General features: G+C 40.9%; 1 protein-coding gene across 2 annotated transcripts in view; it reads left to right on the top strand.

Moving 5' to 3' along the window:
• The window catches only part of agbl4 (AGBL carboxypeptidase 4), a 227709-nt gene extending 200333 nt beyond the window's left edge, over window positions 1-27376 (top strand). For both annotated transcript variants that reach the window (XM_072438010.1, XM_072438011.1), the window contains 7 exons: window positions 2827-2916; window positions 3508-3622; window positions 4952-5063; window positions 16940-17092; window positions 18954-19116; window positions 26889-26982; window positions 27058-27376. In XM_072438010.1, coding sequence (XP_072294111.1) covers window positions 2827-2916; window positions 3508-3622; window positions 4952-5063; window positions 16940-17092; window positions 18954-19116; window positions 26889-26982; window positions 27058-27157 — 827 coding nt within the window. In that variant the 3' untranslated portion in view covers window positions 27158-27376. The remainder of the gene's footprint in view (window positions 1-2826; window positions 2917-3507; window positions 3623-4951; window positions 5064-16939; window positions 17093-18953; window positions 19117-26888; window positions 26983-27057) is intronic.
• The last annotated feature ends 109 nt before the right edge of the window (window positions 27377-27485 follow it).

Consider the following 27485-nt stretch of genomic DNA (forward strand, 5'->3'; position numbering starts at 1 on the left):
GGAGCGTTTTGATTCGGAAGTGTGGGCATAAATTCTGCCTCGGTTGCGTTCGCTCACTCACTGTGGCCCTGTGCCGTACTGCAACGCTCTTTGTCTTTCTTCTTATTATTCTTATCGTATTTGGGCCGGTGTCCTCTGAGCTCCGAGGCAGGCCCACAGAGGCTGGCCATGATGGGAAGATGTGTAAAGATAGTCATAGATTTTACATATACTGTAGATAGATGAAAGTTGTGCACACATATGTTGTATACGTAAAACGCTATTCAATCTGCAATTATTATTTCATTTTCAAGTAGTGGCTGGAGGAGAAGTATTGTAGGTGTAGAACGTGATAGAACCTTTTTAATTGTAGAAAAAGATTACATTTATCTGGACACTGTTTTGAAAATATAAGATATTTTGACTCTCATCCAAAAGTCATTCTCAATCTGCGGCCCTGGTCAGAGAACTCAGTTATTTAAGTTATTTAAGTTATAAGTTATTTACTTTGAGCTGCATAAACCCTGTCCACTGGGTGGAACCTCCTGATAATAGCCTGTCTTGTTAATCTATTTGTTTACACTGCCTAAGTTTCACCTGAAACTAATCTTGGCCTCCTTAACTCCTCTATCCGAGCTAACACCAAGTCTATAAATAAATACAAACATTTACCGGAAAACAACAACAGCATTTTGAAACCATGGACAGGAAACAGCTCAGGCCAGTCCAACACGAATCAAGTACCCATCAGTGACGAGGGAGCTGCAGCCAGCTATCAATAGGATTTCTATGACACATTACAGGGCTATTGGGGTAACAAAGAAGATTAGTTTAAGGACACTTAGGCAGTGTAAACAAATAGATTCCCCCCTGGTGGGCACATTCCAGAGTAGGATAAATATCAGAGTTCTCAGATCAGGTCCGCAGACTAAAAATAACTTTTCAATGAAAGTCAAAACGTCATGTTTTTTCAAAAACAGATGACTACACTTAAATGTTTTTCTCTGATTGAACATTGGATGATTGGTATTGTTTTGCATATGTAATTACAAAAGTAGAGCCTTCATCAGACTACAGAAGACCACTTGTCAAATTGAATACATACATACACATGAAGCACTGATTAGTACTGACCATGCATTCAATTAAAGTCATGAATGTTGTGCCAGTTTCTCAAAACGTTGAGACTGTAGGTGTGTGTGCTACTACTCGACATACTGAAGGCAATTACTGCTCTAGCATTGTTTTCATTTCAGCTGCAATTTCTCCAAACTGTCAGCAAACAGAGGAAATGTTTTTTTGATCATTTTGTGTTTCTTCAGAAGGCTGCAGTTCCTCAGTCTCTGGTCCAGGAGATCTTGCCTGTGCCTGCTGATCTGCAGTGACACCTACAGATCAACAAATGCCACTGCAGTGCTGTGTTGAAGCTGTTGTGACCTTAACTTTAACGCTGCATGTCGACCATACATTGTAAACTCAACATTTCACACTGCCTGTAGTCGTTGGCTGCTGTTCCCTGAGCTCCGGGGCAGCCTTCGGCCTGTGCTACCTAATTTAGTGTTACAATGCCTGACTGGGCACAGCAGATGCAGGGGATGCAAAGATACAGACGACACATAAACACAACAGCTACTTGGGGAGCGTTTGTGGCAGCCCTGAGGAGACATCAACTGTCACACTCTCACAGTCGTGTGGGATGAACAGTGGATCTATTGTAAGCTCTCCGAGCCTGCACCAGCTCTCAGACTAAATGTAGCATGGCCATGATGCTTGAATTCCCTGACAGTTAGGACCTTGGCAGCTGCCTCTGCCTTGGCGCACTACTTTCTGGGTTCTCTGGCTTTATGTGGGAGAAGTGTGGGGCTGATTGGAGAGTTGCCTGGTACAACACAGCTATGTGCTCGCATCAGGAGTCCGTGAGGTGGCCTGGGGTCCAGGCCAAAGGAGAATTTCTAAGTGATGGAATTTCACAGCCACCAAGCGCCCAGCGGCTGGCCAGACTGCAAGCACTCACATTTACAACAAGCGGCCCGCCCCACTCCACGGAGACTCCTGAATGGCAAAGCCATTTGTCTATGTGAAGGGCAGAGAGAGAAAAGGAAATAAAATCACTAGCACAGTGCTTTAATGGAACTTTTTTGTTTATGAGCCCTCTACACATTCACACGTAAACACAGACTAAACTAAATTGGAATTAAACAGAAGGAAAGGTGCATAGCCTGTTGCTAATTAGCATTTTCTTTGCTCAGCACAAACAGCCAGAGGAATCAATAAGATATTAGGTGTGTATAACAATGGGGCACACAATCACTTTAATCTATTTGCAAGTGTAGATTAGAACAGAAACTTGAACCCTCTAAACTTTGTCAGACCACTTCAGTGTGTACTTCTAATACTCATCATGTTTTAAGGCATTACAACATTTGTATAATGTAACTGTTTCTCTCCTCAGATTTGTCATAGTTCTTAAATGTACTCTCAAACTTTTAGTAAACTCTTAAGTGTGGTGCCAAGGGATAATGCCAATGTTAAATAAAGTAAGATATATTATTTTGAATATTAGCAAAAAGTCACAAATTGAACAAATAAAAACTGTATTTTTTATATTTGTAGTCAGTGGAGTAGTGCATGTTTGAGAGGGAGACATGATGTACAGCTCACATGGGGTCACTCCTGCAGCTCCACACTCTGACCCTACAGATGTATAATTAACAGCCGTATCGAATATTCTCATCTGGATGGTGATTTGATGTTTGATTCATGTGTGTGGGATTGACACCTCACTCTGAATATGCTACTGTCTTAAACACTATTTTAATAGTGTATTTTTGCCCCCTCTGTTAACAGACCATCCTAACCAGGAGAGAGAGAAGAAGCTGGTTTTCCTGACGGCAAGAGTGCACCCTGGAGAGTCTCCTGCTTCCTTCATCTGTCAAGGTAAAGTTTTAATGTGAGGTCAGAGGTCTGGCTGACTCATATGGAGCTTAACCACTGTGTAGTCATGTTTACTAATGTATCATTATCATTGAGGTGTCATTTAGGATTCAGGTCCTAGAAATTAGGGGAAAAAAAGGCAAAAGTAAATAATAAACTGAAATATCTGCCTAGGCAGCACCATATCACCGACTGGAGCTTCCAAACTTTTTGCACTTTTTGGGTTACACAGATTTAAGTTTTGAAATGACTGGAAGTCTTCTCCATTAAAGCGTTTGCACAGGTCAGATGTCATAGTGCATGGCTCTAAACCCTCTCTTAGCTTATGTGCTTCTGCAGTATCACAGTATCACTGGAGTATAATGCAACATTATGACTTCACATGAGCTGGTGTTGTCTGTTTTTCCACCACCGTCAACTCCATTCCATTTGTATCGATTTGGGCTTCACGTCTCCTGTTCCTCCTGATTCTGATGATGCCCCCTCACTGTCCTTCCCTCTCCTTTTGTTTCACAAAACTCAATTAACTGCCAGGCCACCCTGGCTTTTCTTTTCAACTCTATTCTTTTCTGTGTGTTTGTGTGTCTTCAATAGGTGTGATTGACTTCCTGGTGAGCCAGCACCCAGTGGCACAGATCCTTCGGGATCATGTTATCTTCAAAATCGTCCCCATGCTAAATCCTGATGGAGTCTATCTTGGCAACTACAGGTACAAATGCATTCAAACCATCCATTTTGTTTACTTGAATACTTGCTAAATTAATTTGAATTCCCAACTATGTATGCCTTTATTTGTTGCTACCTGGGATTATATCCTCATGCCTCCTCCTTTAGGGAGACTAATGAATTCTTATAGCTCACAGCAGTGCATTTGTTAGAAGATAGTGTTTGGCCGCGGGGCTGTTCCCTCTGCCAGTGTCTCCTCTGTCTTTAACACTGCTGCTGCAGCTCCGTGGGCATCCTCCTCTCCTCCATGTTCCTCTTTTCTTCGTCCCTTCTTCATAATTGCCTTTTACTTAATAGGCTCAGCCTCAGGAATACTAATGCACACTCAGATAAGATCAGCGCTCAGCTCCAGGAGTGTTTACCGCTGCCATCTGCTGGTGTCTCTGTGCCCAACATTTATACAAACAGTCATTATTTGTCCATAGTTTCCACAATATACCAAAAGTGAGAGAATTTCATAGATGAAATGCATTGATTTGGTTTTATACATCTCTTTCAATTGTTTTTTCCTTTGCAGACATACAGTGTAACACATCGATCCTGTTGCTGGGCAGACTCACTGTGTAAACCACAAAGCTAAGAGCAAAAGTCAATTAACCTTGATTTGTTTCTGATTTCTGCTGTCTGAGGGAGCAGTTGTGTCACTAACGACTGTATCATTAGGGAGGCCATAGGTAAATGTCAACGACTCCCAACACAACCACAGAGCGGGAAGAGACTGCTGTGTTTACACGCCATCATTCCATTAATGAAATTCTAGCTTGGAGATTATATCAACTCTGTCCACAGTAACTGGTGTCCTTCCATTCATTGACCAGGTTTTTGGAGAACCCCATGACTTTATTTATTTATTTATTTATTTATTTACCATGTTAATTCTGCTACAAGATTTGTATTGGCGGCAAAAGTTCACTCAGCCCCTATATATAGTATAAGCAGTTATGTTAATACTAACATTGTTAACCTGTTGGTTTAGGACTACATTAGCCTTTAGTCCACAACTGTCACCACCAGATCATTATCAGGGCCTTCAACCAATTTTCATGTATATTCCAAACAATAAAAGCAAGACGTAAAAACTAGACTTTCAGTTTTGGAGACGCTCTTGTTCAATAAACATTAAATTATGTAACAATGTGCACATGGTCATCATAATCAGTAAAGCACATGGTGAATTTTCTGCGATGATTCTTTTAACAGTTGTCCTTGTATAACTTGTTCTGGTACAAACATTTTCAACTTTGCAGGTGTGTTTTCTGAAGAGACTCACTTCAAGATTCATTCTCTCTTTGTTGGCACTGTTTGCTCACAGGTGTTCACTGATGGGCTTTGACCTAAATCGTCACTGGCAGGACCCCTCTCCGTGGGCTCACCCAACACTACACGCTGTCAAACAACTCATAGTCCAGATGAACCAAGACCCGGTAAGCCTGACCACACTCCTTCATGTCTCCAACGGACCTTTTCTTCCCGCTGCTCATTTCTTTGGACTCTGCATGTTTTGGCTGTGAGCACCGGGGAGCGTTGGAAATGCTCGTCAGCATCTCCAAAATGTCAAGCGCAGTTCTCTTGGCCATTCAAAAACATATTACTGAAGCAAGTCTGTGTGCTGTCTGTTTCAAACTTGACAGTAACTTTTTTTATAAATTTCCATCTGTAGAAAGGCTACAGAAACGGACCAGGGATTTTTTTCCCCCTCTTCTTTGTTCCTGATGTTAATTATAAGCAAAGCAGCAGGTTGGTGAGATTACTGAAGGTCAGAGAGTGTCCTGGGAATACTCTGCCCTTTTGTATTCAGCTCTAATCCTGATAAGAGAGGGAGCGGGCCGGGGCGGGACAGGGCAGGCCAAAGACGGGCTGGGGCGCTGGGCCGGCATCGGGCAGATTAACCTTTTCCCCCAGTGCTGACACACTGATCGATAGGCTCTGTCATGGCAGCTCGATCCACTCATTTCTGTCATTCACACGCACTCAGACTCTCACATGTTGTGTGTAAACACACATAAACACAATAGTATTTGATTACACAAAAGCAGTTCTTCGGCAATGCGCTAAAGGTGCTACTTATCCAATAAAGAATGTCTCTTAACCTTCTGCTTAAGCTTAGTAATGAATACCAATACAGGAAATGGAGGACACATAGTCTCTGACCTTATTTCTCAAGGGCCACTGGGAAAGACAATGTATTTTGTTTAAGTAAAACAATGGAATACACACAAAGAATTTTTATAGTCATCTGTATTGTTGTGCCTAAAAACTCAAACCTACTTTGCCAGTTAAAAGATATAAATTAAATGCTTAACCTTAAAAATAAAGTTTGAAGAACGAGCAGTTTTCATCATTTGTTTGTATTGAACTGCTTTCACCAAAGCCGTGAAATATGTTGTTGTTGTTTTTTTTTGGTGTTGTATTAATTTGAGAATATAAAATACATAAGACTGGTATGTATTTTGCGTTGACCCTTCTCCTGATTCAGTAATGTTTCACAAGGGGGGAACCATTTTTATTTATTAACCTTCATTTAACCCAGTCAGAACCCATTGAGATCGAGACCTCTTTTTCAAGGGTGACCTGGGAGACAGTGGGAATTTGTATTGGACTCTAGATTAGACAAGAAGGTTACACTGTTCCTCACCCATTGGGCTCATAGAGGGCAGTATACTGTTGGAAAAGTAGTTACACTGACTTCTCCGGTCTGACCCATCCCAGTGTGTCGTACCAAATGTTTGCCTTGTTCATTCGCTCTACTCACTCAGCCTGTGTGATGACTTGTCCCACTATGGCGTCCCCCGGTGGCCACCTTTCCTCGTCGATCGCCTCAAGTGCTTCAGAGTTAATTTGGAGGCCTGGCCAACCTCTCGTTCTCTGTGTCTCCTCTCTACACAGGCCGTTAATCCCATTAGACACACTACTCATGTCTGGGGCTCCCAGATGCCACTCTCAATGCCAGCTCTGGAGCAGGAGGGCCCTGTGCTGCCGCCCTCCCCTCAGCCCCTCTCACACAGCGGGCGCACAGTGTAATGAGCACACAGGGTTGGAGGGCTCTGCTGGACGACTCCATTAGCCAGAGATCCGCTGTGCTACAGCCCAACAGTCAGGCTAAACTGTGGCATGTGCCCATTTACCAGCTCTTAACTCAATGCTTATTTGTTTAAAAGCATCATTGGTTAGAAAACTTGCAGGGAAGGTCATTTGAATGTTGTCTTTTTTGCCTTCTACCACAACTTAAAGTTTGCTTGGTGAGAAATTAAATCAGGAATCAATTTGCTTGGAAAACAGTCCTGATAAGGTTTCAAGCAGTGGCATGTTCATAAAGCGAATTAATATATTTTTAATAGCGGCGCTGTTTTGCCATTTTAATGTTGTTGTTTCCTGCTGTTAGCTTTGTACAAGTGCATTAGGAGCTCAAGTCCTGTAACTAACAGGGCTGATACAGTGAATGTTAATGGTGTCTGTAGGCTACAATAAATTATAATGGCTTGTTCCTGATAAGCACAGTCAATTTAATACTGCCCACATTTTTCTGTTAACAACATAATACAAGAATGCTTTGCATAAAAACAAACGTGATCATCAACAGTTTTCAGATGCTGTTGCTCTTCCAGGAGCAACTGTTTTACATTGTAATGTGGCAATGCAATAGTGCAATGTAAAATTATCTCCAATGAATTAATACAAGAACAAATGCTTGCTGATTAAACACATATTCAGACGTGGTATTAAACAGTAATCTTTAATCCATTTGTAAATGTCATTAAATATGAATAAAAAACTGTATTAATATACCCTTTCTCTTGAAAAGTTAAAACTGAGGCTAAAGTCGTTTCTAATCTGCAGGTTTGTCCCCAGCTTTAGTAAATCCAGGGCAGATGGTAAAAGCTAATTGAACAGTGCAGGGCACTGTTGCCTGGTGCCTTGGAGTCTTCCACTCCGACTGTGGTTTTGTCAATCGTCATGACTTCTTTATTACTCTTCTGTATCAGCACAGATCTCATAATTCACAGAGTCTACACCTTTTCCCCACAATGGAGTCCATTTAGTTCAAAACACAGTGATCAGGTGTTCTTGTTACTTCCGTCAGTTCATTTAAAACATTAAAAACATTTCCATCTATGTATGTATGTTATAGACACCAAATGTACTCTTAGATTTTTCACTAAACTATACTTTTCTCTACATCTATTATATGACTCAAGACAACATTTCTGTTTCTAGCTGTAAGAATCATTTTGGACAGTTAATTGTTGGTGCCTTCTTAAAGAAGAATTATGTTTTTGTGGTTCTAGTAAAAAACTATTACACATGTAGAGCATTATTTCAACAGTTTGTTAACTGTAAACCGCAATGTTGATCTAAAATGACATGGGTCCATTGACTTCCTGATTTTAAAGTGCAAATGATGAAGTGAACATCATCAAATTCACGATTTCACTTGTTGCCCATTTTCCCCCAGATTGACTATTTTGGGTGCACGGTGGTAGAGCACGTTGGGCCATCACATGATCTCTCTGGGTGGAGTCTGTATGTCCTCCCTGAGTTACAGCGCGTTCTCTCCGGGTTCTCCGGCTTCCTCCCACCGTCCAAAGACATGCATGTGTTAGGCAAAATTGGCAACTCTAAATTGGCCTTAGTGAATGAATGTGAGAGTGAATGTCCCACCTAAGTTCTTAGAAACATGTCTGTGTAATCCCTCATTCGTCCCGCTTAAGGCCCAAAGTTATTGGGATAGAATGAATGAATGACTATTCTGGTGAAGTGTTTCTTTCGACTTTTATGGTTAAGATTTTCTCGACAAACTGCAGCTTGACTGATGTAAACCTATGAGATCATAATCATGGGTCAAATGCATATATGCAGGTTGTGATCGTTTTGGTCAGAATTTAAGTTGATTAACAGATTTAAGCAAAAAAATTGAAAATACGTAAATTGACTATACTCCTCTTTTAAGAAAGTGTTGTTAAAAGATTATTTGAAACCACAGCAGTGTTCATTATTCAGGAGTTGTTGCGGACGTAATGCCCACCTGTTCTTCTCTCTCCACATAAAACTCAAGCTCGTTACAGAAAGGTGTAATGGAGGTTTAAAGGCCTGCTATTGTCCCCTGTAATAAATCCAATATGGGAAACTGTTGTGTGCATAACGACCGGTGCTATTTCCCTCCAAATCTGGCTGTAAACTTGTCCGTTACGCCGGATCTAGAGGCACGCTTCTGCTCAAGCTGTTTCATACAATTCCATCATTTACCATCTGTGGCTGAACATTGGTCAGTAGGGAGAATGGCTGAAAGAGTCAGTGATGCAAGGAGCTATAATCTGTTCCCAAGCCGCCACCCTGTTGTTTGTTTTGAAACGAGAGAAATGGAGAGGCAAAGAGGGACCACGGAAACAAATGGACCCATCTCCTTCCTAAAGCGTGCCTTTTCCAGCTCATTTATCAAACGCACAGGAAGAATCATTTTTGATTGGCTTATTACTCGAAACATTCATCACCAGGGCCGACGCACCCCCACCGATCTGACACTGCCATTTTAGATAATTTGTTAAGGATGACAAAGGGGTCACTGTTGCCTTAGCTTCTGTTTGACCTTTTTAAAATTAGGGAATTAATTTTCGATGTGGAGCAAACATATGAGGCCCTGTCACACCTATTTGCACCTTGGAATCCTCCCTATTGCCCTACTTCTGTGTACGATCCATCTTCCTCCCTCTTCTGGTGGTTTACTCCATGTTGGTTGTAAGGTGCTCTTCCTGCTCTTGTGTTATTTTTGCTGTGCGTCTCTTTCCTCAGCCTCACTATCGGAACCTCTGCTCTCTCAGCGTGTGTTCAGATGTCCTCCGGTGTCATCCAGCCATTTCTGAACAATTTGGAAGATTTAAGGCCAATTTTGTGCCCATCATGCCTGCATCATTTCAATCCAGCCATCATCTTGTGCTTTATTCTGCCTCTGTTGGAGGCTCAATTGGCTCCTTTCATGCAGACTGTATGTGCAGCTTCACAGTTTGTGTATTCTTGAAGCCCAGACACCTTCAGTTCTTCTCAATAGGCTGAAATACATATTTGATTATTTTGTCTATTCGGCAGGTACCTTTTGTGGCACTATTGAAGGACTAAAGCATTGGCTGCGTGTGCCCATTCACACTGATTACAAGTCACCTCTGTGTTCATAAACGGATAAATATTCTCATCAATTTAGATGCGTTGTTGTGAGAGAGGGCGAGAGGCAGCACGGGCAGATGGAGCCAAGGTTTTGTGTCATCAATGCTCTTCCATGAAGCCATGCCATCTGCCATGTTCTGTCAATGCAACATCATTAGAGGGTCACTGGCCAAACGCGCACTGTGCCCTCAGACAGCCTCTCTAATCAAATGTGGAAGCAGTTTAGCAGCCACACGAAAGGAGAGCTTTTTTATCGGTATGTAATATAAAAGTATATAATGTGGACACATTCAGGTAAAGAACTCAATTATAAAATGTATAAACTATATCACTATAAAAAGTCAAAAGGACTACTAAAATAAACAGAGTTTGTGTCCAGCACAAACTGGAATTAGGGCTTGGTGTGGAATTTCTATAAACAGTTATCAAGAACTAAAGAAAGAAGAACAGAGTTGTCTTTTTCAAAAAGTGGATCTTTATTTGCTCATGCACAGCAAATCACTGTCCCTGACAAAGTAGTCTCTCCCTGGTCTAACAAACCATTAAAATGCACATTATAAAGCAGCTCTGCTTGTGTAAGTCTCTCCATGGCCTAGCAACCATCTCAGATTCTGAGGACCTCATGGACCGGCCTGCTGCTGGTGCCCAGAGTCAGGACTAAACATGGGCAATCTGTGTTTTAGTTTTATGCAGCTAAAATCTTGAATTCTTGAAGATGTGAGACAGTTTTGTTTAGCTGTGCATATGACTGAAATTACTAAAATTGTTTAATTTGAACTCTTCTCTTTCATGTCTGTTTTGTGATTTCTGTATTTAAATATTTTTTTTCCTGTCATGTGAAGCACTTGGATTTTCCTTGTGCACGAATGGTGCTCTACAAATAAACTTGCCTTGCCTAAACATGCCCAGTAGTAAACATCATCTTCATAAATTAACAGACAAATTAAAGTAGCAGTAACACTAAAACTCCAGCTAATTCATTAGGTGCTTTTTCCTTTCTGCTGTGACTGCTATAACCACAAAATAACAGCCACCAACGAAAAATGTGGTCGACTAAAACACCATCATCAACCGATTAATTGTACTAAGGGAATCAGAAAAGGTTTATTGCCATTGTCAATGAACATAATTCACAAACTTATGAACTGTCTTTGGTGATTCAACATATGAACTGAAATTAAACATATATTTTTTAAATTGTAAAGTATTATTGAAACCATGGCCTCTGTAGTGACTCCCGATATAAAAATGCACATAAACCCGAATAAAAACAAAGTCCAGTAAGCAAATACTTCAAAATGAAACAGAAATGTATTTTTGTATAGATCTTAAATATAATTTCAAAATTTTACTAAAAATGTTAAATGTTTGTGCTTCTTCAGTGGTACAGTGTGTGATTGCTTGTGTGGTGCCGTGGCTGCGATTCTCTGCCTCGATCCATTTGCCTAATGTCTCTACCCACTCTCCCCCCACCACACATTACAACTGTCCTGTCCAATAAAGTATGCAGGCCAAGACAGATCTTTAAAATATACATGAAAAGGAATTGCAATATTTGTGCAGTCAGCCACAGCTCTGGTACTACAATATTCAGCCTGAATATTTGACATTTCTTCTGCACTTGAACAGATACATGTCTTGCTCAAGGGCCTTTGTCACATTTCTTTCTCACTTGCATCATTCCAGTCACAGATTTGCTCCTGCTCCTCCAGGCCGTCTCTGCCCTCTTCAAATCCCTGTTTGATTTTTACACATTGAGGAACCCATGTCACTCTTCCCGCCGGCATTATGGCAAATATGTTAATGTGGATTAATATGCATTATACAGGTACTAAGTCCAGCCATCTTACTTTGAAAAGACAGCACTTTTCCATCTCCTCCTAGAGCTTTATTCAGGAACTTGTAATCCTCCTTCAATCAGCTTCTTTTTTTCCTTTCCTGTGTAAAGATAAGCTTGCATTGTACTGACTCTGCTGAGCACCCTGAATGCACCACTGGCTAATTAATATGCAGCAGATAAGCGCTTGTCTGAATAAATACATTCGTTTGACCTACACTTTACGGACATAAGTTCAGCACAAGTTCCCTGGAGTTATTTTTATAGTGCTTTGGGGATTTGTTTTTGTAAAAGGTTTAATTTGGAGGGCTCGTCTCCCCTCCTCACTTTCTCAAATTGTCTTCTGACTTTCATTTGGTAGCTACTCTCTGTTTCTTAATTGCCCCTAATTGCTTAATTACAATTTCAAATGAACAATTCTGGAGGTCAGAGCTGGTTGTTAATTGAAGCATCAATCACAGCGTTGAGGCCTTCACAAGCATCACAGTTTGATTGGCAGCGCATTAACGCTGCATTGTAGTGTTTGGACATGACATTGTGATGAGGGGACATGGCTGTTTCTGCTGCTGATACTGTTCTGGGAGTGTGAAGGGGAATTTTACCGGAACAATGTGTGATCTGACTTTAATTAATAAAGGTGCACCATGTAACTTTTCTGATGAGGCATTCTCTTCTCATTTATTTTAAATACAGGAGAGTTTGTCAACTGTCTAATTTTGATAACTGTCCAATTTTGACAACTTTCATATTTTGGGACAATCACAGCCATTCATTTGTGTCTCTCAAATGTGGAAAATGTCTCCTCCTTGTCTTTGTATCATTCAGACCAAAAATGTAACTTCTTAATCCTCAGATTTACAAGTTTGTGCTTAGTTCATTGATTCAACAGAATTTAGCATTTTTCTCACTCCCCTGTCGTGCTGACACAAAGGGTGTTTCTCTGATTGTTGTTTCAGCTTGTTATTCACGCCAGTGGGAAATCATGGAGATATGATATGGCTCGAGAATAAATGTATGCAAAAGTATGTAGCCTGTAGTCTTTATGGGCAACACAGGCAATAAAACGTACGTGTCCATGGAGACAAGCAGGTGACAACCCCAGGCCAAGTTACAGGTCACAAGAAGAATGCTTTCAGCACTAAAAAAAAAACTGTAATTTAAAAAATGCCTGGGATGAGTTGCTATTGCATGGACCCTTCCAGACTAAGAAATAACATCTGTGTTTGACAAGCAGGTTTTGGAGCCTCCACCAGAAAATGTTACATAATGAACCTTTAATGGGGAAGTTTTAAAAAGTATCTCTAATACTTTATTACTAACCAGGTCTATCACCATAATCACATGGGTGACTCTGCAAACATACAATTGCAAAAGAAAAACTTAGAGTAGTCTTCTGCCAAAGCCTGAAAACCATATCTCACTGAAGATTTACATTTCAAAAGTTGATGATAAATGATAAATGTGCTTTTTCACAAAAGCTTATCTATTTGTTAGAATTCAAATATCTTACAAACCAACATTAACAAAAAAATGGCACTACATATTATAGCATTTTACCAGTGAGATCTTGGACTGCATTTATGCTCCAGCAGTTCTATGTAACCGGATTAAAACCAGATCTAATTCAATAGAAAGGGCCTTCAGTGTTCACGTCAAGTCGATTTTCTACCATTGATGCAACATTACACATTGCCTTGTGCATCTACAGCAGCCTCCATCTGAAGCAAGAGCCAGTTAACCTATATTTTTACACTGTGCCGTTCACTTTGATCGACTGCTTGTCTGCCTCCCTCCACCTGCACCTGCTGCTTTTATCCAAGGCTCTTCCTTTCACCTCTCTCTCTCCCTCCCCCTCTCTCTCTTCCCCTCTCTCTCTCCGTCCCTCTCTTTCTCTCCCCCCTCTCTCTCTCTTCCCCCCTCTCTCTCTCTTCGTCCCTCTCTTCCTCCCCCCTCGCTCTCTCTTCGTCCCTCTCTTCCTCCCCCCTCTCTATCTCTCCCCCCTCTCTCTCTAACTATCTATCCATCTTTTCCTGCAAGAGCTGGGGGAGGAATAAATAGGTGATTGTGATTATGGGGCTTCATGTGTGATCGTCTGAAACTCTTTTTTTTGTCTTGCTGCCTAATGGAGCTTCTTCTCCACTCATCCATTCCTTCCTTCTTTTTTTTGGATTCAGCTTGTACTTTCTGTGGTGATTGATTGTGTGAATATACATTATATTTGCCTTTCTTGGAACAGAAGAAGATCTCCCGTGTCACCCATTTAAAATTCTATGCATTTGCGGGGTGCATTCAGCCGGGTGGGAAACAGTTCCTAAACCTAACCCTTACTCCAATTGTGGAATGATATTTGTCAAAAATAAAAAATCTCTCTCCCCAGAACAAAATGCTGAAGTCCTGATTTATTAGGGCATGTGCGGTTAGGGCAGTTCAATGATCCTTTATGTTAAAGGAATAATAGAGGATTTTTGGCACAGAATCTGAGTCTCATTTCCTCGTGGCGTGGAAAGCCAAGTAGTTCTCCCACATGTCAATCATTCCCTGCGTCCTACTGCACACCTGCAGCCTCGTCCCCAGCATAGCTGCACGTTTCCCTGGCTGCTCCTGGTTGATATGCCGTGGTTGATTTGCCGGTGTGTGTTTAGCGAGTTCCTTCAGTGTACAGTACAAAAATACAGTTTTTTAATTATTATTTATATTTCTATTGATTTCTAATGATTTTTGTTTCTGTTATGCAAAGTACTTTATTATTACTTTATGAATTAATTGTGCTCTACAAATAAACTTGCCTTGCGTTCCTTATACTGTAAAGCACCAGGGTGTATCAGTCAGAATGAAAGAAGCTACTTGGATGAGTGACAAACCTATTCTGACTACGTTTGTTCATATCTCATGCATGTTTTTATCTGTGTCACTTCCATCACTCCATTGGTTGCATTTAGCTGTTTTCATCATCTCTTTTCTTTTCTCCTGTATGTGTGTGTTTTGTTTTTCTGTTGTTCTTATACCTCCACCACCTCCTCCGCCCCTCGCTGCTGCTCCTCTCTCCTCTGGGGCTCCATCCATCAGGTTGTCGGGGGCTGCTCGCGGCCCACTCGCACCCACCATATTTCAGCAGCAGCCAGCCAAGCAACTGACAGCGCCGCCACCACCAGGAAATTGCTTTGGCTGTGAGCAGAATTTCAAACGCATACGAAGACGCACACACAAGCCGTGGCCGAGCGAGCAAGTCTTTACCTTACTCTCTCTCTCTCTACATCCTGATATCTCATTCTCTCGCTCCACTGTCAATCGTTTCATTTCTATGTATTTATTTATGTACCTTTTTGTTTCTTCATATGCATTTGCCGCACTCTTTTCTCTTCTCCGTTTATGCCCTAAGGGAACAGTGTATAGAGCAGAATCTTTAATGAGAAGGGTTGATTAGATTCCGAAAACACCTGTAAATGGATGTAAAATGTTGTCATCATAATAATTACTCAATAAAGACAAAGTAGTGCTATGTAATAAACTATAGAAATTAGTATATGAAATAAGGTTAATAGTTTAAGAGGCAAAGAAAGCCATTCCTATATCTTTTATACCCAATTTTATGACACATTTTTTAACCCAGTGCATTGTTTGTAATATTTATTCTGTGTCTTGTTTATGGTAAGTTGGTACTAATATATTGTTAGTCCAAATTAATACTAGCCTATTTGCAGAGGTGGAAGTAACACAAAGCAATCTTATGTATGGGTATTTTATTTGAGTCAATTTTACAGTACTTTTTACTTGACTATTTCTGCGAGCAGATATTTTTATTTTCTACTCCACTACATTTTTAAGTGAAATAAGGCCTAAATATTTTGAGTTAACGTCCCAAATTTTAGTTAAAATAAAGAATGGATTCAGTTGCTTCTGTCAGATGAAAATCAGCACAATTTTTTTTTTATCATGATCTCTATATTTGATCATTTATAGCTCTCAAAATGTGTGTGAAAATGTTAAATTGGTACTGTACATTTAACTATTTGTGATACTCTTCTTTTTTTTACTCCTGTATCTGTAAATTTACTTAGGTAAATTACCCTTTATTTGTTCAGTACCATTCCATGTAACTAATCACTACTATTGGGGTTGTGGAGAGCGAGAAAAAGAACAACGGACGAATCAGAAAAAACATCCCAAAGTCTGTGACTTAGCTCCACCCTCAAAAGCGAGACAGGGCGGGGAGCTGCTGTGAACTTAGCAGGAGATCATTACTTAGCATAGGCAGCCAAACATAATCCCTTTTCAGCTTGTGTCTTAGCATACATAATGTCCTCATCATCCAGTTATAATATCTCATACTGTTCATTCATTACACTGCTCATTAGAGGTGGTGAGTCATAATTGCTGTCTGTTTAACTATCGTGGGGAACTTTTGAATTTGTTGAAGTGAAAATATTATCAATAATTCCCAAGTTATTTCATCACGGGAATAATTCAGGTCCATTAAAGGGGTATTTGAAAAGAAGAGTGTTAATTTCCCTTTCAAGGCTGCACAAAGTTACCAAAACTTCAATTGAGAACTCGACTAAACTTTGAATCTGATGTTTAAATGTTGATTTAGTTAAATTATATTATTCACAAATGTTCTCCCTCAAGTCCATTTAATGAATAAATCTCTAGAAAGTTACACCAGGGGAGTACATTGAAGAATATTGCAATACTTAATAGAAAAAGCCAGATGCTTATAATATTGCAAATGAAAGTAATCATTGTGCCATGCCCATGCCTGGATAAAGGAGCAGGTTGTATCAGAAAGGGCATGCAAATTCTGCTCAGTCCAATAACACTTCAAGTAAAAAGTGAAATACATGGAAAGAAGTATGAGATGAATAATTAGAAATACACCGTTACCAATGCCATTTGTATGTACACATTCTAAAATGTGACAGAGCTTCTATTTTTATCTTATGGTTCTGGGTCAAAATCACACCAAATCTGATATGTACGAATGCCTCTTCTCTGACGTTTCTCCACATTTCTGCTGATCTCAGTCTGAAGTGCGGCAGTGCCCTTCTGAAGGACAGTGTGATTGAAGTGTTGTGTGGGTGGTATAACTCTTTTCAGCCATCGAGCCGATTCTCAGTTTGTACTATCTGGGGGTTTGTAGCGGCCCCTTGGGTGACAACTTCCTCTCTGCTGCAGCACTCCTGTGGCCAAAGAAAGCATTGCTAAGTCCCAATGGGGACGCCCGCTTGTGGACTGTTGCTCAAAGTGTCAGACAAACCGCCCTGTGCTAACCTTCTCTGTCTGTCCATTTTTCTGTCTTGGCTCCATTAGAGGGTGAGTTTGGAGTTCTACATCGATGTCCATGCCCACTCTACCATGCTGAACGGCTTCATGTACGGCAATGTTTTCGAAGATGAGGAGCGTGTCCAGAGACAGGCTGTGTTCCCCCGACTGCTGTGCCAGAACGCTCCAGACTTCTCCTTTGTAAGGCCCACAGACACATGCTTCACAGGGCTGATTCAAAACCTGAAGCACTTCCTTTGTCATGAAGTGCACAAGCTGCAAGGCTCTTCACCACTAACTCTTACATTCTTTTGCAATCATAACACATTGTAATTTACTATCTAGACTTAGAGTAATATGCCGCTATTTAAGGCTGATAAAGTGAATAATATTAGTTTGAGCCTAGATCACTCTTTGGATGCAGTTTTTTTATATAGATTTTGGCACCTATAAATATAAATAAATAAGTATAAATAAGGTTCTCCCAGTGCCATAGAGATACAGTATACTCTCAAATAGTACAATTGCACTTTAATACAGATTGTCTGGTTTATAGCTTATTCATATTACTCACACTATAGTGTGATACAAAGTTAAATATAAAGGTGTTGATTAAAACAACAGACATTATTAGACATTGTAGTCTGTCCCTGAATGTACAAAGGTGTGAGGAAGCTCAGCGTACTGCATTATTAAGCTGAATACACTTATTTGATCATAAGACACAAAAGCCAACACTTTCTACTGAAGGTGTGAAGTCATCTGAAGAGCTAGGTGTGGGAACAGAAGCTGGACCAGCTGTGCACAAGATTCTCACCTTGACTTCACAAACTCTAGGCTCTGCTCTGTGAAACTTATAAGAGGTGTGGGGAAAACTATTAAAAAACACTAGGCAGGTGTACTCAAGAGTCACAACATACAGTGCAGAAACCATTACATTCTGTGAAAACAGAAGTGTTATAGACAAACAAATACTAACTAAATAGTGTGTAGAAATGCCATAGGAGAGTTGCCACTGGCAGTACCTGCCTCATAGGTACATTCGATCTAAACTGTTTCCTCTCAGCTCCGTGTCACTTTCCTGACCTTTGATTCCTCAGTGATGGTGACATTTCACAGCAGAGCCACTTTACACACATCATAAAGAATAGCCTTTATAGCCCATTGACACTGGAGTCAGGCTGCACTCAGAGCCAATAGAAGCTGGATGTTCAGCCATACATGTATGGAAATGTCAGTGAGGAGAGTGTGGAGGATGAGTAAAAGGCTCCATCTCTGTCTCTCTCTGCTGCCTGTGTGACAGATGGCTCAGGGGTCACCTCCCTCACTGTGGTTTTGTCCCTGTGCCCATTCAGCAGTACCAAACCCCAGCAGCAGCACAACACAATCACCGCTAACTCCCACTGGTGGCCCCAAGTCTGCAGTTCAGCACGGCAGCTCTCAGCTCTGTGCCTCGGACTGACAGTGAATGGAAACTTTTTACACAGTCCTCCCAAGACAGAACACTTTTTGTGCAGTTTAGCTGACACACTCAAAGCCCAAAATAGACTCTTTTTTTTTACAGAAGCCATTTAACCAATCTTTGAAATGACTTTGTATGAAAGGACTCAAAAACGCTGAGGACTCAGCCTTTAAAAGGCTTCACTCTGCGGTTAGTACTGTATGGCACAAAACATAACAAATGGTATTTTTATTAAGATTGTCAAGCATTGCAAAATTTCTGTTTTATTTTCTGTTGGTTTGTCCTAAAACCTCTTGAGTTGGCAATAATTTGTAATAATTTGACTTGTGGCTTATTGCAATAATTTATCTAGTATCTAGTATATCTAGTGTTTATATAGTTTGAAATTTGTATTACAGTATGTGCAGAATTTTAGTTTTTGCATGGCATTCTGCAGGACTGTGATAGTCAAAAGGTGTAAGGCAGTGCTATTTGTCCACCAGCTCCCCTCTGGCATCTATTTCATGCTTTAACTGTCACAAAATCCTCTGAAGTATTGCGGATATAACTTTGATAGTGTCCTGCTCCCTCATATTGTGATTTTACTGTCTGCCCTTGTAGTCAAACACATCCTTTAACCGGGATGTCGTGAAGGCCGGGACGGGGCGCAGGTTCCTGGGTGGACTCCTTGACGACACGTCCTACTGCTACACTCTCGAGGTGTCCTTCTACAGTTACATGACGGCCGGCAGCAGCGCCCCTGTGCCATACACTGAAGACACTTGTATCCTTTCGCATGGAAAAGATTTACAAAACTGTTTATATGATTTAAATGGAAGCTGCTGTGTGTTTGTTACTACTTTGTACATCCTCGTAAGGTCATTGAAAAGCTGTTGCTCTTTTGTTGCCGCTTGTTTCGACAGATGTGCACCAGCAGAATGGGGGATGTGATAGTCGTGTCTATTGATTTCATTTACAAAAGGAGAGGAGAGAATGGGAGCTTGTGTTGGCGTATGGAGAGCTGTGTGCAGCTTTGATTGCAATAAACAATAGCACAATAGGGTAAACATGAGACTTGTCAACTTCAATCACATACACACACATACAGTCTCATTAATGTGCTTGTAACAGGAAGCAAAGGTCACATGCCTTAATTGAGCCAGATAGCACCAAGTTTTCCTTCAGGTGACCTTCTCTGGGCTAAAGAACTCCTTACAGCCAGTCAAAGACAGCCTGATCCAAGTGATAAGTGAGCGAAAAGGAAGAGCGATTTAGAGAGATAAACAAAACATATAGAAACTGCAGTTGGAAACCGTGTATATGTACAGGGAGGTAAAGGGGAAGTGATGCAGTGCCCTCTAGTGCTAACAGTAGACACAGAATACTTCAAATCATAGTTGCCTAAATGATCACAATTTGTTTGTTGTTTGTGAAAGCCAAGGTGCACTGGAAGGACTCAAGCAAGTGTTCCTGGACATGCTTGTTGATTTTCAGCTAAAGACAACCAACATCAAATACTTCCAGTCCTAATAAAGCCTTCCTTGAAAGCTTTAATGCTCAGTCATCTTGTTGATGTTGGTATTCATGTCATGTGCCATCTGTGTTGGCAAAAGATGTCTGTTTTCAGCCTTCTACTTCCCAATTCAAACTTTGGGGATATGTTCTTGTGATCATTTTCATTAACAGTGTTATTGACAATTTGTCAAATATTTGAATTTCAACACAAGACTCAGTAGTTTGTAGTCCCTCTGAAGCAAGAATAAAGATGTTTTATGATGAATTTAGGCAAATAAGTACATATAAAAATCCTGTCTCATTTGACAGTGACACAAATAAGCTACTCATGTCCTGACCTTAAAAATATTGGATAGCTTGTATCAAACCTGGCCTCAGAGTGCTGTCTGCCACAGTCGTGCCAGCAGGAGCAACAGCTTCTGTGTTGACCTGTCATGTTCCAGGGCACAGATAAGAGCAGGGGCCGCCTGTTGTTGTGGACGGGACATTTCCTCTGAAGGTCGGTTTGGGATGTGGTCGTACTCTGGTGGGAGGTGCACTTGATCTTTTTGGCGGGTCCAGGAGTGCGTGTTTGTTTTGATGCGGGGGAGTGAGGGGAGGGGCTCTGCAGGGTGGGCGCGGCACACAAGAGCCTGGTGTATAGTGGAGATTGGGGTCAGGCAGGTTGAAAGAACCAACCATGTCGCTTTTTCCACCCCAGCAGTCGGCGCGATGGAGCGTGCAAATCATCAACAGAGACCTTTAGCGTCTTGATTCACACTCCCAACACGCTCACCTGATCTACGGCCCTGCCCTCACTCACTGTCCTCTAAACTAATATATGACTAATAAATAATAAGCACACACACAACATGCCCTCATAGTCTTCACACCATCCTCTGCTGTGACTTGTCACCACCAAAATTGAAATGGTAACCTTTCCAAGAGCTTTTGTCACAGTTTGAGGGCACTTAAGAAATAGTCTAACACTGTGTATGTGTGTGATTATTTTGGGATTTGTCCCCTGCTCTCAATGTCTTTATGTCCTCTTGTCTCCTCTGGTCTGTCCTTTCCTCTCATCTCGTCACACAGGAGATAACAGCTCATTATATCATCTAGTCAAGCTGAGAAAGCTCTTCTCTCAAACAGCGGGGACAACCTCTGTCTGTCCGTCTCCTCTTTGTCCTTTAATCATCTCACACCTGTCTGTGTCTTTGAGCTTAATGTGTGCGGCCTCCACTCGAGCATGGCTTCTTCATGCAGAGCAGAAAGTGCAGCAGTTTCAGCTGTAGTCAAATATCGCCTGTCTGTATTTTGCTATGTTTTAGCATTTGTAACCCTCTTTTTGGAGATACTTGTAAGGTTCCTGGCAGCTGACTTATACACACCACTGAAACTGTTCTTCTCCTTCCAAGTGTCCATGTTTGAGAATCTCCATTATTCATCAGATGGTGTGTACTTCCCCAGAGAATAAAGGGATGTGGCTAGCTCACAGAGGCAAACATATGAGTGTAGTCACGTCAAGCTAAGCGGAGAAACTCACAGAATCCTGAGCTGCCACCAGAGCGTCAATGGAGGACAGACTGTGACAAGTATGCAAATTAAATTGCTGGGAGGCAAATATGCTTCACCAGCGCCCATCATACACATCATATCCCACTGATATGGCCAAATGGATTGGAGCTCACTCTGCAGCAGGGCCCATGGCTTTACACACAGACAATTACACAAATATTGTTAGCATGCTCAGATGAACAGGCCCCTTCAGAGAGCCACATATCTGCATGCTCCTCTAGTTGTTTGGTTGGTACCTGACATCAAGGAGGGATATTGATTATTGGGACAAGTTCTGAGTTTTAGACATAAATGTTTTGAGAATCAGTGGGTCTGGCATGCAATATATACATTGATCAAATACGCTTTATGTTTATGAATAGTAAACTAACAATAGTGTTACTGTGTAATATGACCAATACAGCAATTCAAATTAGTTTTTGTAATGCCTGAAATCACAACAGCAGTTGTCTCGAAGGGCGACAGGAGGAGGACCAGTTCTTCGAGGCAAATGAAGAACTGTTCATCTGAAGTACAGATCATTTCTCCAGGCAGTTGAGGAGCAGCTGGATCCACAGGTCATCGATGTGCCTGTTTTCTCCCCAAGGGGACCAACCATTTTTAATTTGACAATTAACAGCCCTATTCTCACACCTAATAAATATGGTATATAAAAAGTGAGCATGTTTTAGGTGAAGTTCACACTGTATATAGGGTAGTGCATGTGTTTCTTATAGACAAAATAAAGTATTTTTGTTATGGTAAAGTTAGTGGCAGTGACTATTCCTCTCATCAAACAATTAAATCAGCCTGTTGTTGTCCGTCATAAAACGTAAGGTCTTTGAGTCCCATGGATGCCTATTGGGGACAAAAATGTCTCTTTCTGTATCGCTGTTGTTGTTTCACCTCTTAATTAGCATTGATAATTCTTTGCCCGTGTCACAGTGCTGTGACAGGAGCTGTCAGTGGCCAGTATTGATGGCTTGAATGTCCTCTCTCTTGTCTCCTGTTAACTCTGCAATCTGGACAGCATTCTGCCAGTGTCTTGTTGCTTTTACCACTAGAGGCCTTGTTGTCTGATCGTCGTCACCTTGTCTGTCTGTCTGCTGGACCAGGCACCTGGGACACTGCGCTGAAATCCGCTAAATGCCGCGCTGACAGTAAACAGCTGCAGTAAACACATAACGACCGTCCCCTTTTGTCTCACGCCTCTTGTATCTCATCAGAGCCTAAGCTGGCGTGCCCTTGAGCCGTGACAATGACCTGTTATTGATCAGACGCCTCCATTATTTGTACGATGTTCAGCCGCACCGCTGTGACAGCAGACGACCAGACACATGCGTTTGACCTTTTCACTGCAATAATGATGACTCATAATCATCACCATTGGAGATGCTGATGACACATTTTACTCAACAGTGCAGTTTTCAAAGTAGTTCCTGAAGTAGGATTTGTGCCAAGACGTGGAAGCTCTTCTCTCGGGCACACACCGTTACCTGGCTCTCACTCTTCGCACTTCCTGCTGTTGAGGCATCCATGCACCAGAAGGCCCGATTCCCCAGCACAGCAGCAGACTATGCAGCAGTCAGGGTTTCCTCTGTGTCTCCCTCCACATCCGGGCCACCTTTACGAGCTGACCGTCCATCACCAAACCTGCTGTAAGAGATGTTGAGTCGTGACAAGCCAAGCTGAGAGGCCATCTGTGCTCATTGGGATCTGGGAGATATTTTTGTCGCTGAACGGCTTGGCCAAAGAGCTCCTGACTGGCAACGAGCTCTGCTGATGAAAGGAAATGGAGGAGAACACCTAAAACTTTCCTGAGGTCACAATGTTCAATGAGTCAACCAAGTCATTGGACATTTTCAAAGTAAGGTATTCACAGATGTCTTAACAGGTGGTAGGGCCGACATTAAGACTCAAAATGGATATCTTGTACGTAAAGGTGCACGTTGTAACATTTCTGGTGGAAGGTCTGCTGTCTGCTTGTCTCTATGGTGATGTTATTACTTTGCCTCAATTGCTCCACTGGATAGTATTAGACTTATCTATATTCTATTTGTTCAACCACAAGATTTACAATATTCCTCTAAAATCATCTACTGGGAGCAGGATCGCCTTTCCACAGATATGACCTGTAACTTGGCCTGATTGCACCACCTGTTTGTCTCAGGAAGACAGAGGCATACGGTGGAACATTCCAGGCAAAGCAATAATATCTCCATGGAGACTCCCTATAAGAAAAGTTACATATGCACCTTTTATAATTGCTGTAAATCATATCTGACATTTGTAAAGGAAGAGCCTTTAGTTTTGATTTTGCAAAGGTAGTAATACATCTTTGTAACTTCCAATACAGTTCCACACTAATATTTTTGCCTAAACTTCTTTTAGATGTTGCAAGGTCATACATTGTATTGGATACTCTGATCACATAAAATACTTATTCGGACAATATGATGCTCAAGCTTGAGACTGGTGCTACAGATAAGTGCAACTTAAACCCCAAATTACCTTTTCATGTTTTGTTATAGCAGTTTGTTAGAAAAGACTTGAGAGTTTGTTTATAATTTGCTCTCTATGTAAACACTGTTATCGACTATGCATTGTAATGATGGGTTTGTGAAGCCCATGGACGGCACTGGCCTGATTCAGGACCAGACAAACAGATGGGGCATAAACACATACTCTGGCGTCCTGTGGAGAGTGTTGCTTGCTCTCAGCCTTTAGTGAAAACAATGAAGTTCTGCCCAGACTCCTGAACATATGCAAAAACACTCTTAAAGGCCAAGGTGACAGAGCACAAAAGAGCAACTTCCTTGTGCAATTTGATACTTGTATACTCTTGTGTGTAAGTGTATTGTTGAAACTTGAACTATTAAGCCTCAAGTGTAGGCGCAGACAGCCCATTAAACCAAGGATAGATGGGTTATAAGTTAACAGCTTTTAGAACAAGGAGAGCTTTTCACCTTTATGGCTTCAAGGATTTATGTAGCAGAGGTTTTTGGTCATTACAAGAAAATGGATGAAAAAGAAATACAAACTTTTCTCTTATGTCATGTGTTTCAATCATACCGTTTTGACTGATGGATAGACTATCAGAGTATCAACACAGTATGAACATGACAGATTAGGTTTATGTCCAAGGGAACAATTGAGAAAATGTTATGCATCAAAACAGAAAGAGCATGGATCAAGCATAAACCTTGTGATTGTCATGTATGTGCTTAACATATGCAGCCAATTCAACATACTGATGCATTGTTTCTTAGAGCAACTGGGTCATACCATTGTTTACCAATGTGTCACTGGTCATTGCTGTTATCTTCTTTTGATAGAGGACAAGTCGTGTATTTTAAATTTTAAACTAAATTTTGGGACTAAGGAACCCATTTAAACACATATTGTTTTGACAATATACAAATATTTTCAGCACTAAATTATAGTGGTAACTTTAATATTATCACATGGTCTTTTAATGGTTCCTATTTATATGATTTTCTTCAGAAGTTATAAATGGACACAAGTTTTAGAATAAATTAGTATCAGAGTATCACATGTTTGCTGACCACTATAACCAAGAAACAAAAGTTTTAGTTTTGAGGATGTCGTTGTAATCCCTCATTTGTCCAGGAGTGTTGCATTGTAGAAAACAATTCAGTTTTGGAAAAAACAAGACGTTTCGTCTCTCATCCAAGAGTCATTCTCTATCTGTGGATCTAGTCCAAGTCTTGGATATTAATCCTACTCTGAGTAAGCCCTGCCCACTGGGCGGAACCTCCTGATATTAGCCGGTCTTGTTTGCCTATTTGTTAGTACCGTTTTTAAGTTTCACCTGACACTAATCTTCTTTGTTACCCTGTCATTTGTCATAGAACTCCGCTGCAGCTCCCTCATTACTTAGAACCTGATTAGCATCTGAATGACCAGGGCTGATGCCGCCCCATGGCTTCAAAATACTGCTATATATTACACGTTAATTGAACGTTAAACTTCCTGTTTAGTCTCACCTGTAACGCTCTTTACAACTTTCCTCACTGCATTTGACAGAATACTCTACATTGCGCTGTTTTTGTGTGGGCATCTTGCCCTTAGGATGAACTAGTTTTAGTTTTAAAGTGCTGCCTAGTTTACAGGGATTTTGTGCTTTCTAAAAACCCTTTGTTGTTTTTCGGACACTCCAGACACATAAGAGATAGAAACTCCATTACTTCTTGGTTCTGTTTCCCTTTTGTTCTTTTTGTCCTGCTTGTTTTTGAGATGTTTTTGACGCCTGTTTCACCAACACAATTTGGCCACTTTTTCACAATTTGAGGGACAAATTGTTAACTTTGCTGCCCTTAAACAGGTGCCACAATGAAGGAATCTTTGTTGTAATTTTACTGCATGTGTTTGGTAAGGCCTGATCCCTGTTTATAACATATTTTAGTGTGTGCATTTGTGAGCCATATGGACGTGAGTTTAGATGGACTGACAGCTAGTTATCGACGGTTTTCTAGCCCCAGTGACAATATGTAATTTGCTTGTGTTACTGGCATTGTTCTTATTTATCTGTACTTGCTGTATCCAGGGTTTTGTGATTGGAAACATAATAGCCGCTGTCCTCTACTTCTTCATTTTGTTGGCCTGATTGTTATCATCATTTGCCTTGGCCTCTTAATGATCTGAGGCTTAGTAACCGCACTCTCACGGACACCTTTATTAAAGTAGAGGGGTTATTGATATTGTCCCTATAATGTAGTGTGAGACAATTGGGCAGAGCGATGTTGTGTGGCTTCACCTCTGCATTTAAATAAGGTTTCAATGTAAGTAATTGCTTGGATGTGATTCATTCAGGCTTCATGCATTTTGCTGATGTGACCACTGATTTAGGTGTATATGGCAAAGGCAGTTAGTTGTTTCAGATTTATGCTGCTCGTTTTTCATTTCTACTTTGTTTGGTATACATTATGGGTTGTCTTAAGGATCGCAAAAATGTGTCATTTTGTATGTTGTCGTACTTTATTGCTCTGGAAACTTAAATGCAGCCGTAACAAACTGTAAAGTAAGCAATGTTTTTATGGTGTAAGTGGCAGTCTGAAGTAATCTTGGCAAATGTATGTAATCTACAATTCTAATTTATGATACAGATTTCAAACTATCAAGTCTACGTCTTAGTTAATTTGTAAAAAGAAAAGTGGCAGAGTTTTTGTAATGGGAAAGATTCAACCCTGGTAAAAGACCAAAATGTTTTACATGGATACTTAGTGTTTAATGGAACGAGCATATATGTCCCCAGTCCTAAAATAATGCGTTTACTTTTTTAATAGGTTATGGTTGCACTCACACTTGCTGTTATTCTGTCTTAAATTGAGCCCATTTTCGTGAACTTGGTTTGATCTGGTTTGATTCTAGTCCTTGTTTTGTTTTGTCCTGATTTATTCCAGGTTTAGTGAACTCCCCCAAAATGCGAAATGTTATTGTAAGTTTGTGCCATTCTTGTAGATATTTCCTGAACATACTTTTCTTCAGACATGAGACTGGGAAGGAATGTCGCTCGAACATTTCTAGATTACTACAAACTCAACAACCTCACAAAGGACAACGTCCCAACTCCCATTCAAAAGTAAGTACAGGTCCACGCTTACACTGAACCATGCACATCTTCCCTCACATCTTGTTTTATTGTTTTTATTTCCAGTCCAGAGCCAATCTCCCACACAGGCAACACTAATGGAAAGGGCATCGCAGTCGGTCGAGAGTCCACTGACAGAGACCGGGAGAAGACTTTCAAACACTAGACAGGCAGACACTGACTGAGCATGTATCAAAATTCAAAGCGTCATAGCAGGAGGGTCCTTCATACTTCATTGCCTCCTGAATCTTCCACATCTCCCCGGTTAAGGACTTATTTTCACAGATTTGTAACAGTGCAATGGCAGAAACTACTGGATTATAAACAGATGAAGTGCCCTGCTGGGTTGTTAAGTGATGATTAAATGTGTATTATTGAAAGCCAAGGAGGGACTCAGCGGTCACTCATTTTCATCATGTATTCTAGGACGACAGGATATATTGCAATCAAATTGAAATCACAAGTTTTTTCCAGTTTTTTCCTGCTAACCTATT

This window comes from Eucyclogobius newberryi, unplaced genomic scaffold (assembly GCF_026437365.1).
Source record: "Eucyclogobius newberryi isolate DKJ021-1_F unplaced genomic scaffold, fEucNew1.0.hap1 SCAF_9, whole genome shotgun sequence".
NCBI classification, from domain to species: Eukaryota; Metazoa; Chordata; class Actinopteri; order Gobiiformes; family Gobiidae; genus Eucyclogobius; species Eucyclogobius newberryi.